This window comes from Danaus plexippus, chromosome 20 (assembly GCF_018135715.1).
Source record: "Danaus plexippus chromosome 20, MEX_DaPlex, whole genome shotgun sequence".
Taxonomy (NCBI): Eukaryota; Metazoa; Arthropoda; class Insecta; order Lepidoptera; family Nymphalidae; genus Danaus; species Danaus plexippus.
In genome coordinates, this window is record NC_083550.1 from 6,420,109 (window position 1) to 6,431,629 (window position 11,521).

Here is an 11,521-nt window from a genome sequence, read left to right on the forward strand (position 1 = left end):
CTACATATATAGAACATAATATAATCAATTAAAAACTACAGCGAATCATAAAGACCATTTACTTTCTAATACTTTTTTTATATACAATTGACCTAAAAAGGTATTGAATCGTTCGTGCTCTGCCCACCGACAGGCCAACATTACATCAACACTGTATTTTATATTAATATTCCTTTTTTATTTTCTTATCAATCTAATTACCACTTTATTCTGAACGATATATAAAATTTATAGATTCAGATTCAAATATAGGCGAAATAATTGTTTCAAAAGTTGTATCGAAGTCCCAAGTCCGCGTCAATCACGAAGAGACCGAAGTATGATTTCAGTCTTAAAGTATAATTAAAAGCTCCTCAACGATCATACAAGTGTCAAAGGAGTTGTTAATGAATTCCATTACTAATAAATGTCCATTCTGAGAACAGGAATTTCCATAAATTTTTTGTGCGGCCGCAGTTTTCGGAACGCGATGATAATTTCACGCGGAAAAACTTCAAAATGGCCGCCGGGTCGATGCAAATTGTGCTAAGACGTAAAAAATAAAGTGGAACTCTTAGTATTTCATCGACGTCGCCTGTTATTGTCGAGTTTTGTGTTTTTGTGAAGATTCCACAGTTCGCGACTCCGTCCGTTTTTGTCGTTCTCGGAGTCTGGGAAGCTCGCGCTCCAGCCGCGGCAAAAAAACGCGCTCCCGCCATAACGCTGGCTTCGACGCAAAAACTCTGCGACATACGGATAGAATTAATGCGGCAACTCTTTAATTTTCTTCAAGAAAGCGCGGGAGGAAATGGTGTAATGAGTGTTGCCACTCGCAAAAACTCCCCGTATAATGACGTTCCCATTTATCCAGTTTGAATCTGTTCTTGTCGGTTGTCATGAAAAAAATGTGGAATTTAAAATGGGCATGTTAAAAAACTAGTTTATTTTGATCAGCGAATTCAGTAACAGCATTCATAATTGATTATATTCTTAATAACGAACGGTTTAATATCTCAGATGAAAGTGAAATAGAACATTGACATTTAGTTCTCACCATACTTCCACTGTCAGTAGACTCCGTTATAAGTTGATGGGTGAAGCGGGTAAAGCTCAGCGGATTAAACTAATCACTATATATTTATTTTTTGTCTCAATAGTCGAAGACAGAATTTCGGAGCCACTGATTATGATCTTAAAAGAAATGTTTGGAAATTGAAACTTATTGTCATTGGAAATCATTCCTTGGAATGGTAACTCACACAGGAGCTCTTAGTATGTTACTTTATAATTCTATGTTACTGTGGATTTGATATCTGGTGGGGTTTGTGGCTTAAAATTTGTTTGATTTCTTTTTTAATAGCAAAAGTTGTCAATGATTATCCTCTCAATTAATTGTTAAGAAAATTCATTTTAAAAGAATATTTATATTATATTTTTGTCTGTTCAATATAAGAATCGTCTTATCTACTAGCAATAATAAATACAAAATTATCAAAAAAAATTTTCAGCCGAGATATTTGGTAAATCAGGAACTACCCGCTAAAAGTTGACGTCATTTATGTTGGAATAAATTTATTCGACAGCAGCAAACAGAAACATAAGCATTTAAAATTTTGTATAAAAACGTGATTTATTTATATATAATTACATTTATTATCGAGACAAAGTTAAACAACTAAGTTATTTACTCGATTGTAAAATTATTGTCACTAATCAATACATATTTTTTATTAGCTAAATTTATTTAGATCGCGCGAGTAGAGGCGAATTTTACATTAATAATTAATTAAGAATATAAAACTTACTTATCTCTCCTTTGACCTGAAGTTAGATAATTTCAAACTACCATATTTAATGTTAATAGTAACTTTTGCATAAGATTTATCTAAGTCAGATATAAATAAATAAGTTTTTTGTTCACCAGTTTTATTACAAAAACATACTTCGCAAAACGTAATACTATTAACGAGTATATAACATATTGGGTCACAGGACTCGGTTCTCGGTGGTCATAATACAGGAATAAATTCATCAAATATACTTTTTTAATTAACACTAAAGACAGTACAGACTCAACACACGACAGGGATACCAGATAAAAAAAATATATTTAATATATTCGAAGCACCGCCAAAACCAGCTTCGATGGTAAGAATTAAAAACACGATAATATTATTATATGGCATAATATTAATTAAATTTATTATTTATCGTTGAACATGGGTACATTTGAGACGCGTCGTGACTGTCAGTAGTCGTTTCTATCCACGAGCGGCTTCTTGATGCTGGAGGGAGCTGGCAACTTGGACGGCTTCTTGAAACTCATCGAGCGGTTCGAGTTCACGTTCTCCTTGCCTGACTCCTCGCGCTGGAACATACATACATACATGATGTGATGACACGTCTAGGCACGTGGGTGTGTGTTAACTTGGGATGTGCAACGATTATGATTAATTTTAAATCGTACATTTTAATAGGTCGAATCGGAACACAGCGGCGGCCTGCATGAACTGTTATGGACAGGTTTACACATGCACGTGTCTAGCCTCCATTATCTCTTCACTCGCCAGTGTGTTAGTTGTTCCGCGACACGTCCGACACGTAGTATTGATATTTGATTTGTTTTTCGGACTTAAAAAAACTGATAAATTACCGTGTTGGACGATGACACCGAAATCTAATTTTTTTTAGAACAAATTCATTGAAGTCAATTCAGATTATGCAAAGTGTTGACTGTTTAGGAAGTCGTGTTCAAGAGAGGAAGATACGGCTCATTAAATATCATTTGAAGTGTGTCATCTAACGTAGCGATGAAAACGACGATAACGGGACAACCGTTAAATAAGAAGCCTCCTACTACAAAATAATCAAATTTAAAAATTTCCATTCTATATCGGTTCCGACAAACCCACCTCAGTCACATCTCTGGTGTGACAGAATGCTCATGATCTGTATCTGTAGACGTTAACTACCAGAAAACAGCATTACAAGCTTCCGGTAATAATGCTCCACGGATGTGTATCGACGAACCGCGCGGGTGTATTACAAACTATATGTTGGAGACGGTTTCCGCGCTAGCGAACGTTCCAAGTCCTATTCCTAGACTCACCTGCTTGCGACAGTTGTTGGCGTCGGAGCTGCCGTTGACGATGCTCTCCTCCGTGTTGGAGTCGAGGTCCTCGTCGCTGGAGTCTTCCAGGACGGAATTGGAGTGCAACGTCAATCTGGCCAGCACCAAGGACTCCGGGGAGGTGGAAGCCAGCGAGCGAGGGTAGTTGTAAGGTCGGCGGGCCGGGGTCGAGCCTGACGGAATATATGCGAGGGTTTGCTATTTACAGACTGCGACTGAAGAGGTTCCTAATCTCTTTATCTAACTCCAAAAACCAGAACATTTATCGGGTTTTATTATTTATTTGTGAGGGTAGTTTTACTTTTATGTGTATATACTCAAACTCTTTTATATCAAAGGCGGTAAACGGCAAGACACTGCTACATAAGGGATGCTGTGGATGCGTTACTCACCGCTAGGTCGATACACAGCGTACTCTCTCCAAAGACATTGTTCGTCGAGTTGGTTCAATGCGTCCAGCTCCCTGACCAGGTCGTTCTGGAGCGCCTCCGCCCGCTGCCGCACCCCTTGTAGGGCTTCACCCTGTTCGTGGCGGTGTCCCCGCGTGTTCTCCGCTAAGCTGTGAGACAACGCCCCCACACGACGGACATTTTCCATAGTTTCTGAGGATGCAGTCTGACGGGAGATACGTGGAATTATATTTTCATATTCTGATGGTTATAAAATATTTAAAACAAATTATATTAGTAACGCTAATACTCACTTCGAACTCACTAACTATTGAATCCACAGTTTCGTTACATTTCCGTTCGATCAAACTGACGGTTTTATCGGCGAGGTCCGCGACCTCGTTGAGTGTTTGACTGTTAGCCTCTATCGACTGAAATAAAATATCATTTATTTATTATTGACCTAAAACATTATATTATATGTTTTTGTATCTGTATAGTTAACATTCTCATCACCTGTATGCACGTCTCTGTCCCCGTCACCGTCCCCTGTAGGTCTGCTCGTATTCTCTCAACAACCTTCACGACGTCCTCTGTCCTTCTGTCCGTGTCGCTTATTATTCCAATGCTTTCTGCAACAAACAGTTAATTATGGAGATATTTTCAATAAAACAGCTTTTCTGTGATGTGACCATATATAAGTCAGATTGATAGAGTAATTGTTGTCTATAACACAGATTCTCTCCCTTACTATGAACCCCCCTTATACGTGTATAATAAGACCACCATTCTTCTACTTCTCCTGCTGTATATCACCAGTTACCTTGATCCATCTCCTGTATACATCCATCAACACTCGTCATACAGCTCTGTAGTTCTGTTTCCAAGGCCTGTAGATCCTCTTCCGCCTTTCGTCTCTGCGTGTCGCTGGAGTCCAGCAGACCGTTCAGCCACTCCATATTCTGTGTCATTCTGTCCTCCATGACCCTTCTCTGTTCTTCTATATCTTTGACTCTGGCAGCCAGTCTATCTTCTAGCAGACATCTCTCTGTCTCCACGTGTAGTTTGATCCGCTTCACTTCCTCTTCCTCCCACTTCTTCAGTCGCGTCTCCATATCTCTTCTCTCGCTCTCCGCTACAGCCATTTGTTCTGCTAGATACTTCTCCGTCCTCGACTTGTCCTCCATCAAGAGCTGATGATGGAAAGGAATCATTTATATGAATGATGTCAAATACATATAAATTAATTCTCTCATTTCTCACAAATGAAAAATCTCAAATAAACTTTGGACGTTTGCAGGATACATATATTAAAATAATTTTTAACAAAATTCATGGCTAATTCTTCCAAAAAACGTCTGTGACGGTTAAACCGATTCTTTTCCTGTTACATAACAGATGTGACCGCAGTAACCGAGGCTTTTACTTTAAAAGTGTAATTTATAAATTACACTTCTATAACAAAAGCCTCAGCAGTTACTTCGTTACTTCCTTAGTTATGCCAATAGGCCTCAACTTGTGAAATCATACTAGTATTATACAAATGCAAAAGTTTGTGAGGGTGTGGGTGTTTGATGCTCCTTCCAGCAACCACTCGACAGATTTTGAAGCGACGTAGCTTAGACAGGAGGAGACGTGTGCATCACTTACAGCGAGCCTGTCCCGTACGGCACGGTCCAGGGCTCCCGCGTGTCCGTCCGTATGTTCCCTGGCATTTCCCGCGGCGCTCCTCAGCCGGCCGCCGGACTCCCGGACCGCTTTCTCCACTCGGCCGCCGGACTCACGAACCGCCCTCACCCGCGCCGAGGACGCCGACCTCTGAAGTCACACACATCAGTCACAACTGCTCTACAAAACTACGAAAATAATGACTTTGTCGCAAGTGAGGGCTAGTATAGTAGCCGTCACGACACTTGGGGAGAAACGACCGATGATCAGAATGCGATTTTTATGTGTCATAGCCATGATGCGGGTCACGGGATTGGATGTTCGCTCTTGAGTACAATTACGAGCACTTAAATAGGACCCATTGTTTTAGTTTCTGTTGCTATTGATAAGAATCAAAAGTGAACACTTTTTTTTGCATTAAGTGTAGATGCGCAAACTTATCCCCACTCCAAAACCTTCCCAAGTCGTTGGCAGCTACTACACCACTCACCGAACTTATTTTACATACAAATGATTTGTTTAGTTCTAGTGTGATGTCTTCAGAAACTGTTACAGTTCCTCTGCATCGAGTATTTCTCTCACCAGTTCCTCGATAACTCTCAGTAACAGCCCGAGGTCGTCGACCTCCGTCTTCTTCAAATTCGTCTTAATTCCGTTCGACAGCCGTTTCAGTACGTCTAGAATGGCTCCTTCTCTGGACTTGACGTTTTCTCTGAGTGAACACAGCTCCGTCTTCGCCGTGTCTTCAATATCAGCGCTGAAGTTATCTTTCATTGTCTTTATCTGAAATAGTTTTATATAAATTACAGTTTCAAATAATTGTTTAATCATAATAAGAACCGAAAATCTTACACTTCCGACTAGACACTACAACTACGACTTACTCCAGACATGTTTAACACAAACAAAGATTTGAAAATGTCAACCTAATATTATGCTTTATATATGTATATAACATAGTCTCACCTTTTCCATGACACTCATAGTGTTGTTGACTAATTCATTGAGCGTCTGTTCATTATCACAGTGTGTCTGACTGCACATGTTAGTGAAGGTGTCTGCAAGATAATGCTCACGTTATAGAGTCACGCACACACATATGTATATATTCCCGTATATACTGCAATAAACAAATACCTAAATGATCAGTGATTTCTTTGAGCGCTCCGATCAGCGAGTGCATGTAGTCGTTGAGGTCTTCCCTGGCGTAGTCGCGGTGTTTCCTGGCGTGTTCCCTGTAGCTGGTGGTTAGGCCGAGGTTGTCTTCCTCCAGCTTCCTCCGCCGGTCGACCGCGTCGTGAAGCCCCATGGCATCAACGGAGGCGCAGTCCGCTGCTTCTAGAATCTTTGTCGCTTGCTCGGTTAGTACTTTCTCTGTGTTAGCGCGGACGCTCGCCAGATGTCGCTGTTCCAAGTACTGTTGTTTCGTTGTCCGGAGGTTCTGGAAACGATAGCTCTAGTTAACAATGGCTGCTGAGGAGTTAGAAATTAAAATTTACAAATAACCATCCAAATTGGCTCTTAATTAGCGCCAACTACAATAATGACAACTTTTATAGACAAAAATATATTTAACTATTAACAGTTAACTAATTCCTTGAGCAATATTGTGTACAACCTCATTGGTCTTGACCAGTTGGTCCTGTGTGTCTCTCAGTTTATCTTCCAGCTGGTTCCTCAACTCCTGGAACACCTGGCGGATCCTCTCCCTCTCCTCCTCCATGGCCCTCTTCTTCAGCAGCAGCTCCTGTATTTCCTTCCGCTGTTCTTCTTGCTTGAGCGTCATTTCGGCGAACGTGTCGTTAGCCAGGTACACTCCTACAGAATGTAACATAACAAACGTGTATAATCTGAGTAGCCTAAGTTATTTTATGTTACATAAATCTGACATTGAAACTCCATCAATACAGGGGCAGCTGTTTCGGAGCTCAGTCGGAACAAGCAGACAAAAAATTTAAATAATGCTATTTTGGTCTATACACGAGGGCTATATGTCCTGCACATGAAAAAGCAGACATTTCAATATCACAAAGAAACATACCCATTTTATTTATCTGTATGTACAACACAAGATTTATCTATACACATCTGTTTGTCTGTCCATTTCCACTTTTAATTAATAAATTTAAAACTTAAGATTGACGTAAACTACACAACTTGCTCATACTTATGAATGAGATCTAAGATTTTCGCTAGTTTTATTCATTTAAATGAAGCTAATATTTTTCGGATATATTACAAAAAAAAAGCACGCGTAGTAAATCCGAAGAATATTAGTTTATTAAATACTTATGAATGTCTGAATGATGTTCCTTCAGCACAATTTGAGCTTCTCTATCAAAATTAGTGATAAACTAATCATTTTTTAATATAAACCATATATAACCATTCTTTTCCCGGGCAGCGTGGAGATCTCTCTTCAATCTATCAATTTCCTCAGCGTAATCTTTCAATATCGCTTTCTTGGTCAGCTTCTGGTTAACTTCTGGTTTGTTCTGGATGTTCTTCGCTCTGTTGGCGTATTCCAGTGTACTCATAGTTTCCTCCAGGTCTTTGTGTCCAGGTGAGATGGTCGCTATTATCGAGGTCTTCGTCCTGCCTCCCAGGGACTCCTGGAGGATGCGGGTCAGCTTTGATTCCCTGGCATACAAAGTAAAATTAATATTTATCAAAAATCTTCCACACAAGATATTTGCGTACAAAGCAATTAATTCTCTATCAAGAAGATCGCTTCAGAAAACGAATAATATATATAAGTAGAAATTTAAGAAGCTAGAACAATTTTACACTCCATCTACAGCAAAATCATAAGAACCTGTATGGGATGTGCGGATGTCTCTCAACAAGTGCTGTGATGACCCTGCCCAGCGTCAGTAAGGACTGGTTGATGTTAACACACTCCCTGGCCCGCTCCCTCTTGGCAGGGTTGTCACTGCCGGCCTTGCTGATGTTCTCGGAGCCGGCCAGGTCCACGAGGTTCAGCTTGCCGATCTTTACCAGCTCCTCTCCCTCGGGACTGTTCTCCTTCATGTGAACCACGATCGTGAACACGGTGTGAGAACGACTGAAATATGTGTTACGGTAATTTTCTAGTTATTAAATTCAGGAATAAGGATTAGTTTAAAAATAATGCATTGCTGCACACCCCCTCGGCCAGGCCTGATGACCGGGGTGGTTGTGTAGGGCTCCCAATTAGCTTCGCATGCCTGCCGATTTACCCACTAAAACATACAACGGATGCTGTCTTTCGCATTCTCCGCGATGCCCGGCTGAATTAACCCCCTAACGGTTCCACCCGGGAAACGAGAACGCCCTTAAAGTGTCAGTTGGTGGAAGGGTTCATAGGCCACCCTTTCACCAGGGCTACAGTTGGGAGAGGAAGTGACGGGCGTACTCCTGCCTCCTTCTACGATGCTGATTCCCTGTCACGAAGAGAGAGGCCATTGCGACCCAGCACCCCTCGCTTCCGATCATGGACTTATAACGTGTGGAAGCGAGAGGTTTCCGTCAATCGCGTCAACCTGCTCTCAGCGCTGACGGGGCCATGAAAGGCATTCCTCCAGAGTGACGCATCAGCTCGTGACACAAGTAATAGAGATAGTCATTAAAGTTCAAGTCATAGGCTAAAACACATTCAATCTCAATATTCCAGGACCGTAGTTGTTATCGTGATATAAATCGTTCAAACTTGAAAAGAAAACAAGTGTCTTAAGATATTTTGAGGGTAGTATTAATTAAATATTATCCACTGGTCAATATTAACTATATTTTATTAAAATATGTAATATAATATAAAAACATATCAAAAATTAAAATAAAAGAAGCAGTGAGCAAATACATGTAACTTCTAGTATACATATTATATATGTACATTACCTGGACTGAGCATTCATGAGTGTGGAAGCCACTCTCTTCCGTTCCTGTCCTTGAGCCATGATCTTGTACACCTCATTCTTATTGTACACCTGATAATCAGAAAATGTATAAATTGTAACCGATCGTAGACAATCCCAAACTATTCTTTCATACATAAAACAGTATCTGGTCACGGACTAAAAACTAATAACTAAAAAACTATCTGAAAGCATGAGTCCAACCATCATTTGTACAAACATACTTTCCTTACAGTCCATAAAAAAGTACCAAAAAACTAATACTTAATGTAATTTCTCTGTACAAATTATTACTAAGTCTAAAATTATACACAATTACTCACAGTTATTTCTTCTAGACCATTGACTATATTAGCTCCCTTCCTGGTTACATCCTCGTAGATGCGCAGCTTGGAACCGTCTTCTGTTGACAGCAGGTCTACCAGCTCTTCATTGTAAAGCTCCAAGTAGGAAACCCTCACAGTATATTCAGTGTTGGACAGACGAAGCTCATCAAACAATTGGCTCAAGGCTCGCGGAATTATACCAGCCAGTGGATCCTGAAAGGTCGGAAGACATGCCATTGACTTGTAGTTACAATATTTAAGGTTTCAACTCTCTCACCGCCCTTTACAGTAAGATATAAATATTCCCCTGAAAGTGACATCAAAATAATCACTTACACCATATTGATAGCACATCATAAAGTTGAGAACAATTAAATTTTTTTCACTTTGCTGACACGTCTCAACAACACTCCTATCACAAGTCTGCATCGTCAAATTAATCACTTATTGCCTATTTCCTACAAAGTTTAAGAGTTATTGTCTCTAGTATACTAACATTCTGCCAAGTGGTCTCATCCTGTGCTGCCTCTCCGACCATGGTGTGAGTCTTACCGGTGCCTGTCTGACCGTAGGCAAACACCGTACAATTGTAACCAGCCAATACCTCCTCAATCAGAGGACTCACCACCTCTTGGTAAACCTCCACCTGGCAAAACGACACTTATATTAAATGTTTTGAATAATAAAAATGTGTATTTAAGGATTTTACAGGCAGTTTAAAGTTGTCACAGTACTACTAAGTAGTAAAAGTAGTAGTATTGGGAATATTTGTATGCCTTTTTCAAACGAAATCAATTTTATTGTAAATTTTACGTTATAAAATTCTTATTCTTGTGTATAGAGTAGGATAGAAGAGCTTTATATAAGTATCTTAAAGGACAAAGGGATTGCAATTGCAAAACCTTTTCCATTATTTGGATTGAATGCCAGGACACCATCGACAACTGGATTGCATCCTTAATTTAGAAGGTTTTTAACATACTTTTTAAATATTATAGTTTTTTTACAGCATGTAACATTTTGTCTATGCCATTCTATATTTCTGTTTTATAATAAATAAATAATATTACCTGTTTTGAGTGAGGGGGGAATGCTCTGTCAAAGGTGAACCTCTTAGTTAACGAGTTCTGTTGTGACTGACGCACAACCACCTCCCTGTTGTTAACAACTTCCACCACTCCTAGAGACTTGATGTCCCTCTCCCTTTGGTTCAGAGGTCTAAGGGAAAATAGAACATAACTTCTCAAAGACAAATTTATAAAATTTTAGAGTTATTTTCCTGTTAAATTCTAAGCCTATTTAATTATGGACAATAAAATTACATAACATATTATATGAATGATACGCCTTTAGAGATGTTTATAAGAAAATTTACTTCATATTTATAAGTATTTTTATCACAAAAACATTATCTATTCACTAATTACAATAATCCCAAGTTAATAATTTATCCTTCAATAACTAAGTATGACCCAAATCTTAATTAGTTTTGTGATAAAAATTGTGTATTCCTTTTAAGAAAACTTATACTATAACAGATACTAATATTATTCTGTTAATTGGATTATACAAATTAACTTAAGTTATACTCGAAACGAATAAATTAAATATATTACATCACTCAATTACACATTGAACAATCTTCATAGTGTAATGTGACTGACAAAAATATAAGATTTTGATGTTTTCATGGGGAATATGTATACATATATAACTTTTGAATTCCATTTTCATACACTACTAATCCATTATACTATTCTGGAAAGTGTTATTAAGATTTTGTTGTAGTTGTAAAGGATCATAACCATTAAAATAAGTATTTTGAACTTCTCAATGATGACATACTTATTGCACATGATATATCAGGTCTATAAGTTATAATTATTGAATTATGCATGTGATATATTGACTATTTTTACCTCAGCCTCACGAACACTTGAATGTTTTGATTTTTTTCTTTTCTGCATCCTTTTTCAGACGTCATCTTGATATAAACCACATAAAATGAACTTTAAATCAAAATTCACAAATGTTTTGTTGGTTTTCACAAAAACATGGGCATATCTCACACCTAAAAACTTAATCAACAAATATACGTTTGATGCCAAACGAGTCGTTACGAATAGATCGTTCAAA

General features: G+C 38.7%; 1 protein-coding gene across 1 annotated transcript; it reads right to left on the minus strand.

Annotated features, from left to right (window-relative positions):
* Positions 1-1,612: 1,612 nt before the first annotated feature.
* On the minus strand, positions 1,613-11,492 carry LOC116773984 (kinesin-like protein Klp61F). The gene is made up of 18 exons (XM_032666586.2): positions 11,305-11,492; positions 10,456-10,603; positions 9,882-10,031; positions 9,383-9,598; positions 9,043-9,131; positions 7,982-8,230; positions 7,553-7,806; positions 6,785-6,984; positions 6,304-6,607; positions 6,133-6,224; positions 5,749-5,949; positions 5,149-5,316; positions 4,322-4,691; positions 4,015-4,130; positions 3,813-3,929; positions 3,502-3,724; positions 3,089-3,282; positions 1,613-2,347 (listed from the first exon to the last, which is right to left on the minus strand). The coding sequence occupies exons 1-18, from the start codon at positions 11,367-11,369 to the stop codon at positions 2,228-2,230; spliced, it is 3,276 nt and encodes a 1,091-aa protein (XP_032522477.2). The 5' UTR covers positions 11,370-11,492; the 3' UTR covers positions 1,613-2,227.
* Positions 11,493-11,521: the final 29 nt, after the last annotated feature.